Source organism: Xenopus tropicalis, chromosome 2, assembly GCF_000004195.4.
Source record: "Xenopus tropicalis strain Nigerian chromosome 2, UCB_Xtro_10.0, whole genome shotgun sequence".
NCBI classification, from domain to species: domain Eukaryota; kingdom Metazoa; phylum Chordata; class Amphibia; order Anura; family Pipidae; genus Xenopus; species Xenopus tropicalis.
Window position 1 is genome coordinate 105,394,495 of NC_030678.2, and position 24,553 is coordinate 105,419,047.

Sequence of the window (24,553 nt, forward strand, 5' to 3'; positions counted from 1 at the left end):
AAAAGGGTTGTTTATTTTGTTAGGTTTACAGTACATTTACTCGCTTTTATGTGCACACTACAATAGAATTCCAACAATATAATATTTTTGCTTCACTTGACAAGAACATTTGTTCAGCAGAAACAAGAACACATTTCATGCAGTGGCATGGTGCCCAATTTAGTTTGCGGCTGTGGTGACACCGCAGTGACAAAAATATTTACATCTCAAAGAATGTGCCAACCAATTTCCGGAAATATCTTCATGATTATAGTTATTAATTTAAATTATTTCAACAAAGTCTGGATACATTGAAAGTCTTATATTGCCAGAACTGGGAACATCTGTAGAACAAATGTTTCAAATATAGTTTATCAAGCGTGCTTCCTTTGTAAAGCAATACAGTATTTCCAGTGACGTGACTTAATTTTATAGCCTCCAAGATACATTTTTTTTCATACTGAATATTGTTGTCTTATGGGTGTGCTTATTCACTATTGTACTGACTAAATTGTCTTTTCATTTTTTATTACATGCTAATTTAAATCAACACAAAAGTTTTTTAGTGAAAAAAACAGACATTTATTGGCTCAGAAGATTTAACACAAATTCAAAAAAACATAAACCATACTATACCACAGTGGAAAGGAAAACCCAGTGCCTCATGGTACCACTCTCCTTCCTTAATTATGACATTTGCAACAGATTTAAGGAACACAGCTGCTTTTTAAACCTCTTTTTTACAACAGGCATCTTTATACTACTTTACATCTATATACAAATGCATGTTTTACATGGAGTGTCATGGCATTATTGTGGATATGTTTGTTGTACAATGAACGCTTTATATAGAGTCCTATTTAAGCAAACAATTTTTTTTGACAAATTACCTTTTTTGTAATAAACATAATATTATAATGTACAAACATTATAATATAATAAATATGAATTACCTTCTAATATATAGCTAGCATAAATCCACATTGATTAAATTATTATTTGTTGTTTCTATTAGCCTTTAGGAATGGTGGCCAAATTAAAGGCCTCATATCTGAAAAAAAACTCAGATCCCAAGTATTACAGATAATAGATCCTTTATTTATATTGTAAATGAGCACTCACAGGATTTGGCATGAAACTCATTTATTCAATGTTTTAGTCTACCGGTAATAGCTTTCTAAACACTACTTAGATATAATGCAACCCATTTACAGTATATTCCATACTCCTAACTGATTTTTTTCCATTGACATGAATGAGTAACACAATAGAATAATGGCATAAAATATTCATAGTAAATATGGCAATTAGCTTGCTCAAAATAAAATATAATTTTATAAATCTGCCATTTATTATACACTGCTTTTTACATGTTTTTTCCAGCATAAACAATTTTAATTAGCATGATAAATAGGCCCCCTTAATAAATTTGACAATTAAAACTGCTGGGAAAATGCCAGAAAACATGTTTGTTAAATGACCCCATTTATGAATTTCAGTTTTTGCAATAAAAATATAACTAACAACATTTCAGTCCAGGAATTGCTATTATTTACACCATCACCATATTAAGATCACCAACATCAAGTTTGTGGCCCTCAACAAACTCCCTACACCACTACTTTCTCCTATAACCAGTAGTGTGAGTACTTATCTGAGTTTATTAAGGGAGATTATTATGGTTTTAATTTATTCTCTCGTCAAATGATTGTTGGGAGAAAGGAAGCTTAGGGGAAGACCAGAAAGAAATGTGTGTTGTTTGCATTACTTTGTTTAACTGAAATAGCTCAAGGCAACACAAGGGTATTGAAGATATGTAACAAGGGGCAACATTACATCTGCAAGAAACAATGCAGACAGCATGACATTTTCCAGAGGTTTGGACCATGCTGTTTTTTTGTGTGGAAATAATTTATAATGAGAACATACTTATAAAGGGGAACATTAACCTTGAATTCAGAATGTGTCTATCACTGCCTTGCTGGCAGGAGGCAACAACCTTTCTGTTTGCAGCTTGCTAAAGAATGTACTGTACAGGCAGTACAGAATAAACAATCCAGTTCTAAAGACTCCACAGTACTGTTAAAATGCAGAGACTGGTTTGAAAAAGCTGCAATAAATTAAGAACAGACAATAAAATACAATAGTTTAGTTGCCAAACAAAATCAAATAGTGACATTATAGTTATTGATTTTCAACAGATACAGCTCATATCTCTGATGTGTTTCTTTTTTTTTTTTAAAAAAGGTTTCATTTGAATGTAGAGTAAAGATTTGTCCCTTATATCAGCCTCAGACACTGTTTTTTTTTTTTATTTATACTATAGTGCCATAAAAGTAATCCCACTTCACTAGTGATAAGCAAATTTTTTCAGCAGGCATGGATTTGCAGCGAATTTCTTCGCAAAACTTTCAGAAAAATTCGAGGCTGAAAAATTCGTTGTGCAGAATTTTTTTGTTGCGCTTCAAATTGGGCGTGGTCGCGTACAAAAAAAGAGCGTGGTCATGTCAAATTGGGCATATACAACCTATAACATATTAACTTATGGTGATGTCACTTCCTTAATAGGTAGATTATTATTGGCTTTGTAAACCTTATTTGGTGTGGGGTGTGGTTGCCTTGAAATAGGTCCCAATGTGGACCGAATCAAGGGTGGCACACCGCTTCAATCCTCATCCCGGGTGCAAGGTAAAATAAATATTGAAAAAAAGACCAGCAACACCAGATCTATTGGAAAAAATTAATTGTGTATTAAAAAAAATGCATGAACAGCCAACGTTATGTTTCGGTCCCCGTCGGGACACACTGTATCACTTCATTGAACGTTTACGATATTTTAAATGTCATGGATTATATTAGAGCACTTAGTATGCACTTTTAACATTTTAACAATTATTATTTATTGCACAGATCACTTTGCAGCATAGATTGTTCACTTTCCTGCAACAGTCACTTTATGGCATGTCTACATTGATGTCATTTCCTGTTTGTTTGGTCACTATAGGTATAAATAGGTCATGGGGTTGAAAAACATGTTGCCTTGAGAAAGGTCCCGATGGGGACCGAAACGTAACGTTGGCTGTTCATGCATTTTTAATACACAATTAATTTGTTGCAATAGATCCGGTGTTGCTGGTCTTTTTTTCAATATATATATATATATATATATATATAAATATGTTGTTGTCATCAGAAAAATGTTTACTTATCCCTGCAACAGCACTCAACTCAAACTGGAAGTCAAGAATGGCTGAGCACAACTACAAGTCCAAAGAGTGCATTTTGATGCAATTACCTTGAATGGGGTTTAATGCACAACTTGCAAGAGAGCAACTGCACTTGTGATCGTAAACGACTACTCACATGTTCTGCCCTACATAACATGTAGCATATATAGCATATTGAAAAATACCAAGGCTCATTTATAATCAAAAGGGCAAAACTCTAAAATAGCTGCAAAACTAAGGATACACCATTCGCAAAGGTTCTTGCACCCATACGCACTTCTAAAACTGGGTGACAGCACCAATGTGCCCATCTAGCCTGCAGCATTACATGCAAGCATGGGTGGTAATTCTTGGGAACCCTTAGCATGTTATGTCATGTTTATATTCACAACTTAATTGCACAGAGCAAATCAGGTGCTAAAACTGTGACACTGTCCATTGTTTGCTGCAGTATATATTAGTGTGTTCATTATTGCTTCAAATGCTAGTTGGGGCATTTTCTGTTTTGAAGAGGAGAGAGCCACTAGGACAAACATGATTTTGGACAAACAATAAAAACTGTAATAGGAATATGAGAAAATGTGGTCAGATATTTTTACATAAAAAATATTTACCAGCATCATTCATAAAATAATTTATTCAAAGAACAGTAGGATAAATATTGAATAATAAAGTATTATTATATTAATTCTGGACAGTTTTACAAGGCATAAGTGCACTTTTCAACATTTGCATCCTTGGGTAAAATATGAAGTTAATAAACATTGTACCATCAATTGCCCTTTATTCTATGTGGAATTGACTCATCAGTCCTAAAATGTTATAAGTGGAATATTGCTTCATTCTTCCAGGAGGACAGATTCCAAGTTATTTGAGCGATGACAGGGAGAATCTTCTCAATCTTAATTCCAAAATCAACAAAAGTTGCTATATTCATATTGCCCATGGGAGAAGTTAAACTTCTCATGATTCTCAAACTGGGACTGCATAGACCTGGCTGTGTAAATAAAGACATTATCATCTTAACCACTTTATAGCTATAAAAAATATTTGTTTGGTAATGCCCCTGGTTATGTAAAATGTCAGTGTAAAATTCTACATTTCTGCCAGTGCCATTAGAGACCATGGTACTAGGTTTTAGGATTGTAGGCTTCTTTAGACATTGCCCAAACTGCCCAAAGTTGACCAAACTGTAAAGGATGAATTATTTGACCACATGATGTCTTTCCAGTCATTAAATGCCCAGTTCACTCTTTTACGGGAAGCAAAATCTAGAAGATGATCTTTTTTATTCAACGTGAATGCAATCATAGCCTCAAACACAATTACTTCACAAAAATTTTTATCATGAACTCCTAGTACATAGGAACCAATGACCTGTCCCCTTGGGAAATCAATGAAGCCATAACAGTTAATACACCCTATACATAACAGGAAAGTGCATCCCTATACTGCCACACCTTTAACAAAGTTCATTTGCAGCCTTTTGGTATAATTAAGGTGGGGGCGTAATAGTCAGGCATAATAATCAGGCACAATTTTATTGGTTACAAAAAAGTCTTTTAACAGAAATTTCATAAAACCACTTAAAAAGTTATAACCCAGAACCATTTGCATCTGCCACTGCCCCAATGCTCCAAATGCGTAGTATTAAATATTAGTCTACAGTTACTTAAGAGTAGCTGCCTGCATCCGCAGTATAATCCAAAACAAAATATCAATAAGTTGTTAAAGTAACCATAAGTATAACTGCAGTAAGTGTATCAACCAAAATGTTATAGTAGTTACAATGTATAGATACAGTTTAACTAAGTCAGGAGGACTATTAATAACTAAGTTTAATGCATAAAACAGGTGACAGCTATTCACAGAAAGCAGGAAATAAAAGCACTGGAAGTTCTGATGGTAGCAGTTCCGACCTGATATAATTAGAATTTATAAAATATCTCTTATAGTATCACAATAAGTAATAACTGTACAAAGTATTACCAAAGTTAGGAGCGTGAAAGAAAAAATCTTCCACGCATCTATTGCATTAGATCAATTCATGTGTCTGTTCATAAAACATTTTCATACTATCATGTTTTATCCAGTATTTTCATTTACATGCATTTTATTTACACACCCTAAATACACATGCATTCCATCAACTTGCAGTGCATTCAAACAAATGCTTTTTGCACTATAACTTTTGGATTAGGATCAGTTGAAATGCTTTGTATGTTTGGAGTTTGATGTAAGTTTCTGTATTCCAATGTGTCTGTGTTTAGCGCTTTGGATTGTCTTCAAACTTAGTTGCCAAACCTGCTACCTAAACATTATGATAATCTTATGCCAAAGCAATATTATAGACTACTGTATGTGAAGCAATGCACCATGTTTGCAAACACAAGGAAAAAGCCAAGCACTCGAATCTACACAAAAATGAACATAATCAAACACAGTTTTTAAAATACAAAATACAATTTTCTAAAAATATTTATATTGTAAATTGCTTATAAATACAAAGTCAATACATGGCAAGTATTAAGTACCATAACAAACATGCAGAAAATATATTAACTTTATTTTCTAGTTCCACAGCCTTTTTTTCTTGCTGCTACGGACACATTCATGCTGTGAGTTGATGACATATTTTACCTGCTTTAACTGGCTGATTTTACCATGTCAGCAATTTGGCATTTACTACTGACAAATAGAATGCTTAAATTGTTTACAGGAGGAAAAAAATGTTTGTTTGACGAAGCACACTAATGAACTATTTATATCTTCAAAACTATTATGAACAAATAATAAAACCTGTTAGTGAATAAGATATAATAATTGTCTCCTTTTAAGGTTGGATGCTGATGCACTTTTGTATTGTAATTTTGCTTTATGCTTAGTAGGGACATTTGCTCTGACTACCCTGTGGCTTAACTGGGGGCAGACACAATGATGCCCCATATGTTTAATTGTCTACCTAAGGAAAAATAATTGAAAAATGCAGGTGGTATACAATTAACAATTCATATTTTACTACAATTTAAACATAATCTGACAATTTGTATTGTACATTACAAGGGAAATGGTTGGCTTGATTGATTTATTTAATGTGAAAATTGTAAAATATTTCTTATATAAAGAGCTACACCTAGGCATAATAATCAGGCACAATTTTATTAATTACAAAAACATTTTAACAGACAGAAATTTCATAAAACATGGCCTATGGTGCCATCCGTGTGTTTGTACTCATTTTTCTGAATGAGCTTGTTTGTTTAGGACCATGTATCTAAGCATTTGCAGTCTGTTGGTGTAATAAATAAAGATAAAGTCTAAGGGGCTAATTTATTACTGGCTCATGTACTGGAACACTAAGGGGCACAAAAGCACCCCTTTTATTTCTTATTCACTTCAAACTTGCCGTTGAGGTAGTGCTGCATTATGCAGGTTGAGCTGGATAAAAACGCAGGCAGCAACATATTCATGAAGATGGCTACAGGACTCATTTCAAATAGCTTGAAAGGCAGGGTACAAAGAGCAAGAACATGGCTGATTGCACCTGCTTTTGCACTTTGCACCCGGCCTTTCATGTTGTAAATGACCCCCCAAGTATTTTCAGACTTTTCTGAATGTTTTGGTTTATACTACAAGCACGTGCTTGTGAAGTTTACCACTCCAACCCCCCCCCCCCCCCCAAGAGCGCGTTAAGTGCAATGACACATCCCAAAACTATGAAGTGCAGGACACTGCAGTCACTGTTCCTTCATTTTATATATACAGAATCATCTGTTTTTCTGGCACAAGCAGCATATGATCTTTGGCATTTAAAGTGGTCTGAGAAAAATGTGTGAACAAATCAGCTTCTCAGATTTTCCACTTTCTAAGACTTTTGCTCTTTGCATTTGTGAACACTTAAAAGGAAAAAAAAAAACAACCACAAAAAGGTTAGGAATAAATACATTAATGAATAACTGTATTGTTTTTTTAAAAAAATAATGTTTCTTTATTTTAACACATTCAGAAAACAATCATTTAGCTGGTTTGTAACAATAAAAAGACAGGACATGGAAATACTGCATAATGGTCAATAAACATATAGTCGATGTTTACTGACTGAAGCTCAGTTTTGTTACCGTTATATACTCGAGTATAAGCCGAGTTTTTCAGCACAAAAAATGTGCTCAAAAAGTAACCCTCGGCTTATACTTGAATATACCTCCCCCAACCTCCCTCCACTTGTGTCCGTCCTGCCGACTCTCGATCTGGCGATGTATCGCGCTCGCACCAACCCCCCCCCCGTGCACGCACTCACCGCCGGGGATACATCACCAGATCCAGCACAACTACTGGAACGCTCCCTTCATGAGAGCGTGTGCCTGTATGGGCTGCTGCGATATAGTCCCAGGCTCAGCAGCAGCAGCAGACATGTTCCCTGCGCTACTAAGAAAAAGTCGGAGCAATAGAGAGACACGCACCTTCACATATAAACATACTGCCCTGCATTAAAATGTACTTCTGCTTCTTAATTGTAAAAGCTTATCTCCGCTTATAAACAGTGATCATGCTGTTTAGCTAAGCACCTGCAGCTCTGATTTAAAAGGATTGAAACCAGATAAGGCAAATCAATCTAACAGGGAAGGACATGAGCAAGAAAAAGCTGGAGAAATAGAGAGAGCCTACAGTGCACATCCATCTGCACAATGAGCCAGAGTAAGTGATTGGTACAATAACTTGTTATTTACAAAAATTAAATTTGTATTAAGTCCAGCATCAACAATTATTTTGCCCTTGTAACTACTATTGTAGTACTGTGGTGGGACTTGTACACTGGTGTCCAAGTACTTGATAATTAGTATGGCACCTTCCTTAGCATTCCCAAACTTGCTTTTGTCTGCTGCTGTAGCATTTTTCATTCCCTAAAGTTATCTATTTATTTATCTGTTATTTATTTGATTATTGAAACTTAGCAGTAGCGGTTGCATTACCCACCCTAGGCTTATACTCGAGTCAATAAGTTTTTCCAGTTTTCTTAGGTAAAATTAGGTACCTCGGCTTATATTCGGATCGGCTTATACTCGAGTATATACGGTATATGTATTGTAGGGACCCATAGGATTAAAAGCCCCTATGGATTTAAATCCCTACACTTCCTTATTCCCTAGTTGCTGGGCAGATGCCTAAGTATCTTTTTTTTTTTGCTCATTTCCATTTGTCTATCATTGGCCCTTAGGCTTATGAATACTTCCTGCCACACTTTAATACAGTGCTTGGCTAGGTGTGGATCTTCCTCTCTGCCCTTCAGTTGCTGGACCAGCTGGATGTGCTCCAGGGAGACTGGGATCAAAAGGGCCAGAAAATGTGCTGCCCTAGGCCTAGAGGGACCATACCTCTAGTGCAGTCTGGGAGCAGCCAAGCCGCAAACAAGGCCTAGTCAGCAACAGGGGACCAGTTGTAATAGCACTTTCTAGAAAAGTGAGATAGACCTAGCTAGATGTAGCTATAAAGAGCAGCCTGTGCTCAACAAGGATTGATTTCAGGGAGTTTCTCTCCCCTAGGCTCTGCTTACCTAAGTGAAGGGACCGCACTACTGACAATGGAATAGTCGTCTCTCTGATCCAGTGTTAGCACTACTTTTGCTAACTGCATCTTTGTAGCTTTTCCATATTTGTTTTGCAGGGTAAAATGTTATGACCAGTTACACCAGTAGATTTGTTACCTGTGTCATCACTTGAACTATAACTGCAGTTATAGCAGTTAACCCAATCAGAAATATAGCTCAGTCATCTATGTATATCTGAATACAAAATGCGTGTCCCACTTCTACTACTATCTTGTATATTTTTTAAATCATAAGTATATCTCAATTCTTCAAATACAATCCTGTTTGTAATTACAGAATGTCCCTATAACAAATACTGTTAATCCTCTAATGAAAAGGTCCAATATTTTGTGACTTTATTGTCCTCATTTGCACTACATGCATCAGTTAAATTAACTTTCATACCAAAGAGCCAAAGTTAATTCCAATGACACATTAGAAAACTATGTAGTGCAAGGACATACAGTGCTTGTTCTCTATTTTCTCATGTACAAAATCATCTGTTTTCTGGAACATGCAACACATGATAATTGGCATTTTAAAGTGGTCTGAAAAATTGTGTGAATAAATCAGCTGCTTTATAGTTTCTGCTTTTCAAGACCTTTTGCACTATGATTTTGAGAACAGTTATTGAAAAGCTGCTTACAGACAATGCCATCAATGTAGATTGCATTTCTCTTTCTACTCTGCAGAACTAAATTAGTTTTAGATATAAAAGATGATTATATTTGCATATATAAAAATATATACTGACAATTCTTTACACCATCATCATAATTAGAATACAGGCATCGGTAACACACTATCACCTAGTAAAGCATTGTTTGAAATATATGTCAAGGTTTTTTTTCCAGTTTTTACAATCCTTGATCAGTAAGATTGAATATGCATCTTACTGATCAAGGATTGTAAAAACTGGAAAAAAAAACCTTGACATATATTTGCCTGTTTGTGTACTTATTTGGTTTATATGGTAATGTGATATGGGTTGATTAGTTTCCACCCAATCTAATAACCCATAGCAACCAGTCAGCAAGTAGCATTTACTGAGCACCTGCTAAAACTAAACATCAATTGGCTCCTAAACAAAGTGTGAATTATATTACATTTACCCAGTGTTACATAACACAAAAGTGTGCCATAAAGCAGACACTGAAACTAGAATACAGGTATTGGACCTATTATCCAAAGTGCTTATGAAGGTGGTTTTTTTTATAAGGGGTCTTCCTTTGTTTGGATCATTTAAACATTTATTAAACCCAAGAGGATTGTTTTACCTCCAATAAGAATTAATTATATCTTAGCTGGGATCAAGTACACAGTAGTGTTTTATTATAACTGAGAAAAATGAAATTATTTTTTAAAATTTTGAATTATTTAATTAAAATTAAGGTTATGGGAGATGGCATTTTCCTAATTTGGAGCTTTTTACATAACAGGTTTCTGGATAACTGATCCCATACCTGCATATGTCAAACCAATATTGTACAACAAACTGAACAAATTCATACACTGACAGTCAACCATTACACTTTTTGTCAACAGACAAATTGCTCTCATAACAGAAAAAACATGACATATTCAAGTCTGACAAGTTAAACCAGTGTATAGCTTAGCAGTTAAATAATATTATAACATAAATTAAGGTATGACACACAATGAGCAATTTATTGTCTAAGGAAATGTATTAATTAAGAAGGGTCAACACCAATGTCTTGGCAATTGCACATAAAATGATGTATTGCTATTAACATTTATAATGAAAATTTGCAGTAAATTGTGAGGAAATAAATTAGCTTTTCCTTTCAGAAACCATTTTTCCTTTACATATCATATAAAGAGCAATATCACAATCAACCTGTAAGTTCTTCCACAGAAACAGAGACTGCTTAATTCTTAATATCATGATGACTACTTTCTATACATTTTTCAAAACATGTCTACATAACATTAAGTACATTTGAGGGTGCTACAGAACAAATTCAAATGCCCACCCTGCATGTACAACTTTATTTAAGCCTTATAATTCCCTGACAATGAGAACCTTACTAGTCAAGTAAGCATGATCTTTTGTCACTGGGGAAAGCATGGTTTAAAGTGGTTACTCATGTCAAAGAAAACTGTCTAATGTTGCTCATTACTTGTAGAGAGATACTGTAGATACTATATAATAATAGGCATTAACCTAATGTAAGCAAAATAAAAAGATTGTCAGCCAGTATTGGACTACTATATTAGCATATTTCTTTTAGTTTTAGCGCAGTGTAGACACTTACCTAGTCATGGTCATTCCTGACAAATTTTACAAGCAAAGTCTGCAAAACGAAAGCCATCATTAGATAACTATATTTTCTGTTTTAGGACGACCCATTTTGTGTTTCATATTGGAAAAACTGTTTGCAAATGCAGCTAGTTATTGGGGAATCATTGCTCACTGCTGGAGAGGCCAAAAAGCTGACACTGTAATTTATTTTATGTTTATATCCATATAACTTTTGAAATGACGCCATTCAGTGATTGATGCTTGGTTGTTATGGCATTTATTACAACTTTACTACACTGCCTTGGGCTTTATCATAAATATTGTTTCAAAAGAAGAGAGGCTATAATAGTTTGTTTGCGTATGCTGTCAGTAGGTCAATACCCTTTTCTTTCTGGTAACTATAATGCAGCAATTTATAAGAAAACTACTTAGCAGAATTTCTGGAACAATAAAAATGCTTGTCAGAGAAAAGTGATCAGGAAATTGGTGCTATTCAGGGGAAAAATGGCACAGGAAATCACTTTCCTTTATTGTTGTCATTGAGAGCATGTGGCTTGTTGCACACCAGAATATGACAAAATATCCTATGGCATCAGCAATGGACTTACCGCATTTAGTTCTTGAAAGTATGATGATGAAAAATATTTGAAGGCCTTTGTGTTTAACTAATTTGTTTCTATAAAGAACAGTTCTTCCTCTTTATGTAATTTATACCAACTTATTCCACATGATAACATTTTGGAAAAACAAAATTCTCTTTAGGCTGTTTTATGGCAGCTTAATGCGTTAAGTTTTATATTTGTCCATGTAGATAAAACCATTGCATTCCCCAAAGCAGAACACAAACCATACTATCTATCAATCTATCTATCATATATTTATCTATCTATCTATCTGTCTGTAAGAGTACCTGGTGGTCTAGTGAGGCGGCGGGGACGCCCGCCTCTCCATGCGTGCCGATGTGTGCCGACGCGCGCGTCCTGCTCTTCTGGCGAGCGGAGGTGTGCGCGCTTCCTTTTAAGCCAGTGCGATGTGTGACGTCATCGCGCAAGGCGCGAATTTCAAATATTTAAAGGCGCCTGTGCATAAATTTGTTGCCCAACTTCAGTTTTGCCTCCTGGTTACTGTTTTCGCTTGACTCGTGTTTTGACCCTTGCCTGACCCTGACCTTGCTGATTGCCGCCTGTACTGACCCTCTGCCTGTTACTGACTACGTTTTCCGGAATTCGATTTTGTACTTCGCTGCCTGTTCGGTTTGACCTCGGCCTGATCATATCGTCTCTCCTTTTCAAACCTTGCATAACGCTAGGTTCCCTAGCCTGCTCAGAACATTTGCCCTGGTTCTCTCACAATAAGTCCTGGCGGCACCCCAGTAGCGGAGGGCTCCTCCCGAAGTGAAAGGTGGATGATATAGGCAGAAGAGTGAGCTCAGACCGGGACCTTGGCTTTTGTTTTGAGTTTTGGGATACCGTGCGTGACACTATCTATCTATCTATCATATATCTATCTATTTATATATTATCTATCTAATGTTGAAGTCTGAGCATAATGGGAAATGCAAAAACAAAAACAAATTTACAAACAAACATAAAACTAACTAGATAAAAACACCCTCTATCTCAATTCTGCTTCAGAAGGGGGATGCAATGTTATCAGTAAAGAGTTGCCCCCATGCATCTTTAGTTCCCTAGTAAGGTCATAATATTTACACATAAAATTCCAAATCATTGCCATAGTACTTATGTGTTATGGTTCAAAAACAGGGCTTCCATAATATTTTTACTACTTGTTTCCTGCAGTATAAATGTGGCTGTTCTTTTCTCTCATCCTAGGATGGGTGGCAGGGACATCCTAGTACTGGTAGGGCAGAAATTTTATGGTAGGAAGCCTTCTCCAGTTACTATATGGCGAAGGTCCACAAAATTATTAACAAATATATACCTGTTACAGAAAAGCTAATATTTGTATACACTTCTAGAGAAAAAAATCCTGCATCAGGGTCAGGTACCTGTGGAATAACGACAAAGCAGTTGGTAACAGGATGCAGGCTATTTAGTTGTGGGAAGAATTTTTTGAAGTTGAATTTTTCTACTGTGTTATGATCTACTTAAATGTAACATCACTTCCATTTTTTGTGACATCACTTGACTGGGATCACGTGGCTCTCATTGGGGCAGGTCGGAAAATTTGGAAGATGTTTTTGCGCTGGTTTGGGTTGCCTTGTGAAAAAGCAGATGCATGGGTAAATGCTGTTAATAGTTAGGAGAATGGAAAGATGCACATAATTCCTCTTCTGTACACAGTAATACGCTGAGATATAAGCTGTTATAATAACTTAGCTTTATTTGTTCTTCAAAGTAATCCAAGGAACTACATGGAATGTAACAATAGAAAGAATTAAGTATTTTTAGAGGCAAACTTTTCCCTTTTAGCTTCTGAATGCAGCTATGGTGTGATATTGAATAGTATGTCTCAGGATTGTTTTATCATTTTATAACTCTTGCACGTGTTGGAAAAGCACTATTGGAATCAGTGTTATCTTAAATAAAAAACAGATGTGTTTTGTGAAAATTTAAAAGAAAAGAGCTAGAGTCAATGTGAAGTCACATTGTGTATTTGTTTGTTTTGTGAAATACCAAGACAACTCATGTTTGATATTGCTGGCGCCTTTATCTGCCAAACCATGTCTCATCCCAAAAGTCTTCTTTAAATATTAATAAAATATATTGGACATATCTAAAGAATAAACCACACACACATAACGTGTAGCTTTCCTTAGAAATCCTCCTATAACATTAGACAGAAATTAGCTTGGCCGTTTTGAGTAGATCATTTCAGAAAAATTTAAAGCCAACAGTTTGAAATGTTTCCTAAGAATCATCCTAAATATAGATATAGAGGTTGTCAGTGTATTCCAAGTTCCATGAAAAAGCATTATTAATGATAAAATAATCATACTAAATATTATTTTGATTACAAAAACATGTGCCATTTTAAGAGCTACTTATCTAAATGTGTTTTGCAGATTTATATTTAACTGTCATCTGACAAAGCAACATAGTTTGATATACAACCACAACCATTCTGAATAATTATTTTAAAAACTTTTATAGCCTGTTTGAAAGATATATAAATATTACATAGGTCCAATATAAATACGCAACCAAAAAAGCCGTGTCTGGTGTAACCCCTATTTGGCTGTTTTAGTCAAAATGTCCATCTAGGATAGAGCATGGAGTACATGTGACTCTCTTTCCACAGGTTGAGCCTTCGCAAAGTGGAAGTGTCTATACGGAGGTTGTTGTGTAACCTCCCACTGCAACGTGTATGTGAAACGTGCAATAATTAAGCATGTGGACACCCAAGGAAAAAGCCCTTGCAAACAAAGAATAACTGTTTTTTTGTCCCAGACAAATGATGGTAATGCAGGGCAAATCAATACTCACTCTCTGATGAGGTATAACAGGATTTCAGCAATACAATTGATGTTAATGCAGAATAAGCAATTGAAGTATGGAGAGGGTGTTTATCCCTCTCATATAGAGTTTGGGTAGGGTAAGACAACTAACAGAGTGACAGGGTAGAGTATTGGCAGGTAAGACTCACCCAGTCCCTGGCACTTCTGTGTCCCTAAGCTAAGGAAAGTAAGCCTGTAGGAGACTACTCCTTGACTCTCTTCTCCTGGGTGGAGCAAGAAAAGCTGCTCTTTTCCAGGCTTCCTGGAGGCATCCACTTAGGTCAGATGCTGCAGGAAGGAAGAACCACCCCTTTCCTAACACTATGTTAAAGTGTGGTAGAATGTGGTCTAGCCTTGGGCCAATAACAAGGTATATGGTAATACCAAATAGATACATTCATCCTTGCCTAGAGACAAGGAGAAAGGAAAGGTAGGGTGTAAAACCATATGGCCACATTAACCCTATGAGTCCCTACACTAGCTTAGTGGCAGTATACCCACCTTTTCAACATTAGAGGAATGAATACGGTTTGTGTAGAACATACAGTACTGCATAATGTTATAATTAGGAAATATATGTGGTTTTTGTTATTTATTGAACTAAACAAGGCAAATCTAAGTTTGAAATTACTGTCACATTCTACTTAAAGTTCATATGAACTAATTAAAATAAATCAGTCCACTGAGAAGCCCTCTGTATAGTGCAAGAAACAAAAAACAGTGAAGTATACTAGTACAAACCCTATTTATTGAACTAATATTAAACAACATTTTATCCCTATTGATCTCCATAGGTTGCCTAGAGGGGGTCCTCTGGCTCGGCCCGGCACTGGGCAAGACTTAAAGCTAAACTACACAGAAACTTTTGAAGGATGGTATTGAATTGACAGAACGTATCCTACAAGTTAGATGTAGCTTTGTGGCTCAAACAAACATTAGGACTGATAAAAAAATGGAATGTAAATTGCATATATTTGTTGCCATACACCACGACATGCCACAAGGGAACACTGCATGCTGTATTTTTTTCCGACAAAACAAAAGGGTGCATTCACTAACCTAGATGCAGTGTACAAAGTACAATTTTGAGCGCAGTCACCATGTTTTTTTCCCACAATGCATTGTGTTTTCCCAGAATTTTTCAGAACTGTCTCTTGCAACAAGTGCAAATTTTCACTGGCAACAAATCTCATCAGACAATGTCCCAAAGACAAGAAACTCAAACTGCAGATGATAAAAAATTTACACTTATACTTCTGCGCCACTGCTGCCTTCTATGTAGACAAGCAACCTACCTACAAGCAACTGGCAGTGCTAGGGACGGGCTTGGTCACTCGAGAATGGGGAGGGCAGTGCAGCGAGGGTAAAGTAAAGGCTCCTAGCTTTAGGTGCAGCAAAGCCGGGCCCCCCTTAAGAGCCAAAACTCACCCAGGACAATTGTCTTCCCTGTACCCCCCTGATGGTCAGGAGGTGGCAGTAGATCCAGGGTTCCCCTGCATCAAGAAAAGGAATTGCTGCTTGTATATCTCATTGAAATGCATTCAAATGCCTGTTGTATGTAGATGCAGAAACAAAACACACCATCCAACTTTATCTGACTTTCATTTACAGCTGTGGGGATCAATTTTTGCAGGATGTGGAGTGGAGTGCTGTTGCATGACAAGATTTTGTGGGTCCCTTAAAACCGGACCCACAATATCGGATCAAAGTAGTTTAACCCTTTGGGGAAGATTTGCAAAAGATTATTATATTTTTTCCTGAGTCGTAACAATAGTTATTGCTTGCAAAAAAACAAAAATAAAATAAGTCTAATCACTTTTGCGCTATTATTTAGGTAACTAAATAGGGCTGAGAACAGTTTAACCACTTTAGGGCAATGGCACATGTGGAGATTTGAATTGCAGCAAGTTAATTACATTACTTGCAGCGATTTGGCTTATTTGTAAGGGAAATGCCTTCTTTTGCATTTTCCAGTGATTAAGCAAAACAGCCTCAAGTAATGTAAATGTTAGTGAAGGGAGTGGCATTTTCGTGAGATTTGTCACCCATGGTAGCGAATTTTTACAGCAAGCGACAAATGTCCTTGTGTGTCATTGCTGTTAACCTAGAGAACAATTGACAGTGGTGTAAGTGGAAAAAAGGTTAACAAATGAGATAAAATTTAAACCTTAGGAAGAGTGCCAGAAAAATGTTAGGAATCACAGTTTGACATTTGATAGAGTTCTTCCTAAATGTTGTAAATATGTTATTTCTTTATGTAGTAGGATGTTTGCAAGTTAAATAAGAATGTGTGGTAATAGAGTTTAACATAAAAATGTATTTAATTTTCATTATTACATATTCTTTAGTATGGTACAATACAAGACCTATACAAAAATTGGATATTAATATACAAAGGTTTTTGATATATCATCAGATATGAGATTTTACCTAGCATGTTTGCTGTAGTTATACCTTTTAATGTGTAAACGTGGGTTTGAAAAAAAATGTCAGAAATGCAAACGGGTAATACCAGAGAATATAGCAGAAAAAGAGGTTGCATTATATGGATAAGTTTGATGTCCTTAAAAATAAATTTCCCAGGGGAAAATATATGCTACGGGTCTAGTCATCTATAGCAACCCATTAACAAGTGCCTGGACAAACTTAGTGCCATTTACTTTATACAAAAAAAATAACCCACCAACCCATTAGGATAGGGGGTGTAAGAATAGTACTAAGCTCACCTGCAATTTATGGGAGGAGTTTAGTGTCACGTTATATCATGCCTTTATTTCCATACTGGTTGTGATTGTGTATAGGCAAGAAGAAAGTAGTAGGCTGGGGTCTGGACTACTATCAATGGGGTACAGGGGGTACTGCTGTCAGGGGCTCTGTAAGAGAGGATACCCCAAGAGATGTAAACATGTGTGTTCCACAAAGGGGTTGGGGCTTGTGAGGACCAGGTAGGGTTTGGCTAAACATTGTCAGGGTTTTGGCATAATGGGGCATGACTGGGGTGGATCAGGCTGTGTGTGCTGCCTATTCTTTTATTGGAACCCCATTCTACTTGTTGGTGTGGCTGGAATGTAAAAAGTCTAATATTCTCTGACAACATGTAGGGCTTTAAAAGTGGTGCAGGTACAGCATGAGGCAGGTGTTAATTCCAGTGCTCCGTTGTGTCCTGGACATGTTACATTACATTTTACTTCTCAGGGAAGCAGACTGAACCATAGACAAAAAATACTATACCTTATTTGTGCTTGCAGAATATTCATGGCTCTTGTGTGTATTATATAGCAAACGAATCATGCACAAAGACCTAGTGCTTTTAAACAGGTGACTAATTTTTTACAACAGGGTTACATTACTTATTAATACCATATTTAATCACCACTTACAACCAGTGACATCACTAAGCACTGTTTATAAGAATTACATTTACAGAATATTTATGGCCCTTGTGTATTATAAATTAAAGAAGACCTAAACCCTAAAAATGAATATCTCCCAGGTCTTCAAACTTCAAACGTCACAGGGGGTCACCATCTTGGATTTTGTTAAATGTGTCTGTGACACTCACATGCTTAGTGTGCTCTGAGCAGCTGTTGAGAAGCTAAGCTTGGGGTTGTTGCAAATTATCAAGCAGAAAATTAGGTTTGTCTGTCATATAAGCTGATGCTGATTATTACATTCTGATGCTAGCTGCACTGGATTAAGAGCTGTATGCAGAAATGAACTGTATTTATTACTAATCAGCCTTATATTGGACATTTATATTCTGTATATACAATATATTGTGAGTCTCATTAAGTGACAGCAGCACAGAGGATGTGCAGGGAAAAGCAAAAAAGACAATGGGGAGCCGCTGGGGTATCTTTGGAGGCACAAATCTTCCCTGCTAAAGGGCTGTGGTTGCCTTGGGCTGGTACTGAAGCCCAAAACATAATGTACATCAGCCTATTTCTTTAGTTAGGTTTTAGTTATTCTGCTCTGTAATCAACTTTATACATGTTTCATAGATAAAATGTTTTATTGGGTTCAAAAGGGATCAAATGTCTCCACTCTCTCCATTACTACAATATTGTTTGTAAAAGCATGTATTTTGTTTTAATAGTGGGAGTGTCATGCTTGGCATCTAACAGTACAGTTTTGAGCCATTACTGTGATTATACTCAGCTGAGAAAACAGTGTTTGATTTGTTTGCAATGCTAGCCTATACCACTTATTTCCAGGAAATGAGTGTATCATTTTAGTAAATGATGCATTAAAAAAAAAACTCAGATATAGAATCTAATGAAGCTGCAACCACGCCATAGAGGTCATTTGCTGACACCCCAGACACAAGCACTAAGGGTAGTACTTTTGCTGGACTTGTATCCAGGATCTAGCTGCAGTTCACACTTCACATTAGATAAAAAATACACCTCTGGAGGTTGTAGTACTAAAAGATGCGCAAGTTAACGGACAGATGGGGGGAGACCTACTGCAATTCTTCTACCTGCAGAGAGAGAACAAAGTGCAAAAAGCATGATGGATTCTGACCATTTTTTGCACTTTGCACACTGCCCAGCAGGTAGTAAATTAAAAAAGTATCTGCTTCAGGTAGGATGCACTCGTACTAGTAATAAGACTAAACACAATATACTCTATTCCCATATATAGAAGGTTATTTTAGTAGTTAAAAGGCAAACAGTGCAACAAATACAATTACAGATGTAACCAAAAGTACAAAAGTTCAGTGTATGTGCAGCTTCCTTTAAATAGTATAAATATCTTTTACTACTTTTATCTTTCTAAGATGGACTTATTTACTAGCAGAGAACTAACTAGTACTCTAAACATAGAACCAATCACATAGAGGAAAATGACTTCACCAGCAGCCGTAGTTTAAAGTGACCTAAGACCAAGGCTCTTTTCTCTTATAGTATTTTCTTCTTTTCTGCCTTATGTCATGGCAGTGTTTTGATTTTCCCACTGTCACATTAAACTTTTTACTGTATAACACTGTATCCATAAATGAAAATAGCTTGAGACAGTCACACTCAAATAGTACATGTAAATGAATATTAAATAGTAAATAGGAGTGATAGCTTTACGCAGCTTAACTCATATGTCTACTCTTTCTGGGATATGTAAGTACAGCATAGAAGTCACCCCATACAGACAATCTAAGTATCCTTCAGATTACTCAAAAATCTGAGGTTATGTTCTGCTCAACAATGCACGGAGAACCAGGACCTCTGGCATACTTTACAAGATCCTCATTCCTGTTTCTAATTATCAAAGAAAGAAAACAGCTAATGTCTCCCAACCTTTTCTGACCACTACATAAGGATGTAACTACAGAGGAAGAAGACCCTGTGCCTGCCAGATGGCCCTGAGCATAGAGGGCCCAGTGAATTTCTAATTAATGCAAACTTTCAATAAATCATGTAGAACAGGTCAACTTACTAAATTGAATTTGCGATGGGGCTTAGTTACATCTTGTTACACTACTGCCAGACTAACTGATCTCCCCCAAGGGTCATTTCAGGGCATTCATGCTTTCTATGACATAGTTCTATGACATTCTGATCCTATCTCAGTAGCTAGAATCGCTTATCAAATAAGAACAGTGGGATATTTTGCACATTTAAAAATGACAGCTGCACCTTTGTGGAGATATTTACATTTGCTAAATCTACCACATTGCCTTGTATGAATGTTTTTAGCTTTTGTTTATATTAAGAACTCAATGGGTATCTAAGAGAAAAGCAAGCATGCTGTTTCTGGCATTGGTTTATTTAGTAATCATATAACTTGTGAGGGGAACCGGAGAATATGCTAGAATTGCTTAAGTAACATTTTTTAATTTACATTTCCTCTTTTTTTCTCTACTGGTCCCAAAAACAACATTTAAGAAAAAAAACATGAAATGATCTTTTTTCACATGGGAATTAAAGAAATGAAGGAACATTTGCTAATTCTACGGAAACGTATTACATTCATGTCCATAGAATAAGCACATTAAAGGAACAGTAACACCAAAAAATTAAAGTGTTTTAAAGTAATTAAAATATAATGTACAGTTGCCCTGCGCTGGTAAAACTGGTAAGTTTGCAACAGAAACGCTACTATAGTTTATATAAATGAGCTGCTATGTCAACATGGGGGCAGCCATTGAAGCTGGGAAAAAGGAGAAAAGGCACAGGCACATAGCAGATAACAGATAAGCTTTGTAGAATATAATGGGGTTTTATCTGTTATCTGCTAAGTAACCTGTGCCTTTTCTCCTGTAAATGGCTGCCCCCATGGCTACACAGAAGCTTTATTATATAAACTATAGTAGTCTTTCTAAGGAAAACACACCAGTTGTACCAGTACAGGGCAGCATTACATTATATAGTAATTACTTTTATACACTTTCATTTTTTGGTGTTACTGTCCCTTTAAACACTAAAATGTTTTAGTTATTTAAACTGAAATTAGTCTCCTTAATGATATAATTGTTTTTTCTATATTTTTGAAAATTTTTCATACATTTATTTACATTCATATATATCACATTCACATGACATTCCAATATTTACACATTTAACAAAAGCAAAAATGAAAATGTCATACATAATGGCATCTTTTTATTTAATTGTAGTGAAATCCAGAAACTTGTAATGGAGTGCACTTTGATTAGGGGGCAGTTACATCAGTGAGAGGTGATGATCAACTTCAGATTTATCAAACTGTATATAGCATAGTATATTTTATTGACTTTACTGACTTATTTTACTGATTTTTGTTTTCCATTAAATTAGAAAAGCTACCATTCAATTTAACCTTTTTTCTTAGTTATAGTATTTGAGCCTTGCTACTTGCCCACATCTGTGTTATATTCACCAGTTTGTGTGTAACTTTTAAAAATTTTAGTCTGCCATGCCAACACTAAACCATTAAGACAAGGTGTCACACAAGTGGCTTTTTGGATTTAATTTACAAGTAACCTCCCTACACTGCACAAGTAACTACATTTCTAGCTAACAGTATTTAATAATAACTGTATTTGGTTATTGAACTTAGTGGCATTTTGATAACATAATTTTTCCAAAATTGTTTACATATACTGTATGTGAAACATTTAAATCCAACTTGTTTAAATATAGTAGCAGAAAAATATGACACCCCTCCCCAAAAAAGAAATCATATTTATAAAGAGCAAAAAGTACCAAGTCACAAGATTTTTTCTAAAACCTTATAACAGAGAGTAAAGATGAAAATATATTTTACTGTAGTTCCTAATTGACCCTCTTTCCTTTTTTAAAGTCATCAATCACATTCTCAGACAGCTGCATTCCGCTTCAATCTCTTCTTCACAATAGACTTCCAAGAATCCAAGAATAAATCGTGGTTGTTGAAAATTCTCTTTTTATTTTGTAGTGTCCTTAACACAGAATATTCCCCAGGCTGTTTAATTTTTAGCGGGTGGTATGAGAAAGAATGAGACATATGCCACCAATTTTGATCCACAAACTAGTTATTGCTGTTAGAAATATTGTTTTCATTTACATAGCTGAAAATATAAAACAAACCATACTTAGAAATTAATATTTGAGCTTTTTTCCTATTTAGTGTTTTTTACGTGTTTTACCTTTTATATGAGTTTAACATGTGTTTACATGTATCTTAAATATCGTTGTGGCAAAAAAAAAAGTTAATAGGTCATCCTGTAATTAATCTCACACCTCTGACATAAATCCCTTTTTTAAGCACACACAGACTCAATAAACACATCAGTCTCTAAATAAATAGTGTTCATTTTAGACTTGAAAAAAATGTGCCCTAGCGCGACATTGCTTAGGAACCAATTAGCAGTTTTTGCTGCTCTAGGGCAATTAGATAAAAAGCAGACATATAATTGACTGCTAAAGGTCACAGGCCTAAGGCAAAGTTTACCCACTTAAGGCCTTTCCCTTTACGTATCTAAGCTTATTAGCTGGTAATTAATCATGTTATTTACCATTTCAGATATTTTGTAGGATATTAATGAGATAATTTATTGCTACTGTCCAGAGCAACATATGTACGATGTAATGTTGCTCACTATTGCTTTTTACAGTGATTATACATGCCTTAAATGAATGTGTAATGTTGTGATGACAACTATTCAAGAAATAAAACTTAGTGCTGTATGTTTTTCTTGTACATGTACATAGTTTACAATGTAATATAAGAACCTGAAATTATCAGGTCAGTAGTTGAAGGCAAAATCAGTTTTCGGTAATATTTTTAAATGTTTTTTTCTCTCACCACAGTGAAAAAGAATAACTTGAAAGTGCACATAAACGCAACTGGTGACACGCTTGTTATGAAGTTTCTTCGTCCAAATGAAAATCTGAAACTTGAAGGCTTTGTTTTGGGATATGGGAGCAATTTTTTTTCAAACCAATATATACAGTGGCCAGAAAATGGAAAGTCTTATGTAACAGAAGTTGGTAAGTGTCAATAAACAATACCACTGATCAGAATTATGAATATGCTGCAGAAAATACATATATATACATAAGCTAACATAAAATGTATACATAAGAAATACATTTACTGGAAATCACCAATACCAAAAAAAAGAACAGAATGAAGCCTAGTAATAAATCTATATTAGTACAGTAAAGGTAAAACATGGGCCACGAGTTTGGTCATTATTCATATCAGTAGGATTTCTTCAATTAGAAGGGGACAGAATATGTGTTTTGGTTAAATGTAGTTCAGTTAAAATTGATTATTATGGTATGTGATTAGTGCCAATTTTTGTACCATGTTTTCCCCAAGAATAGAGTGGTAATAAAATGTCATACCATGGATATTTAGTAATAAGAATTACAAATTCTCAACAAATCAACATTTCTTAAGAACAAATCTTTTTATGTCTATTGGCATAATAACTGTATAAAGCTATTTTAAAACTGTTTTACAAACAAAATAGCATTTGTAAGTACACTACTGAATCATATTAACTATTATAATGACAAATGACAAAAGAAACTAAACAGAGCTCCATCATATATTTTTGTTACTGAGCAACATAAGTTTAGGCTTGTTCATAGTGCATCACCTGAGGCATAAACTTTTATTTGACATGAATGCTTAGTAAAATGTGTCAGAAGGAAAAATGCTGAAACAATCTAGTCCAGTTTATCCTTAAGGCATTTAAAAAAAGGATTAGTATGTTTAATGTTATATTGAATGCTACTAATATTCATTAAGCATTTTAATCCCGATTTAAAGCAGTATATAATATCAGTCAAATGATTTTTCCATATAGTGTCACTTTAGAAGTAAAGTTAAAGATAATATAACATGCTATAAACTATACTATAAAGTAAAACGATTTCTAAAAAAAAAATCTCCCTGGATCAGAGCTCAAAAGTGAAATCTCAGGGGTTGATCTGTCTGTCCATCCCATGTCCTTAAACAGAAATTAACAACATGTACTGTATGTTAAGCTACTGAATATCTGACATCAGGTAACACAATTTAATTCATGCAACATGAGCTTTAGGCTAATGCCCCATGGAGAGATTAGTCACTCACTATAAATCTCTGCTACCGCGGGCAACTAATCTCCCTGATATGCCTTTCCACAGGCAACAAAGTGAATTGCTGGTGGAAAAGCATATGCAGCCCTTCAATTTTTGAAGTTGCATGAAGTTGCCTGCAAGAGGAAACTTTCGGAAAATTCGGAAAAATAAAGCAACGCATACGCCTTTCCACCTGCAATTTACTTTGTCACCGGTGGAAAGGCATTTTGGAAAGTTTAGTTGCCAGCGGTAGCCTCTCTGTGGGACCTTAGCTTAAGTTGGAACAAGGAACACAACCTTTTCAAAGCATTTTAATAAATTTCAAAATTGTGGGGGTGATGTGACTTGGGTCCATGGGACTTGCTATTGGCTCTGCAGGTTTGGCTGTCTTTGTATGCTTTGAGTTAAAGTTCATCCACTGGATCCATGTATAAAAGCATAATTACTATTTTACCTTACAATACCACACCCACAAACCTTACTATGCTATAGTTTAGTTTGGTTGGTTTCCAT

General features: G+C 35.5%; 1 protein-coding gene across 28 annotated transcripts in view; it reads left to right on the forward strand.

The window, feature by feature from the left end:
- abi3bp (ABI family member 3 binding protein) overlaps nucleotides 1-24,553 on the forward strand; it is a 188,337-nt gene that overhangs the window by 18,047 nt on the left and 145,737 nt on the right. For all 28 annotated transcript variants that reach the window (XM_031896045.1, XM_031896031.1, XM_031896027.1 and 25 more), the window contains 1 exon segment: nucleotides 22,778-22,957. In XM_031896045.1, coding sequence (XP_031751905.1) covers nucleotides 22,778-22,957 — 180 coding nt within the window.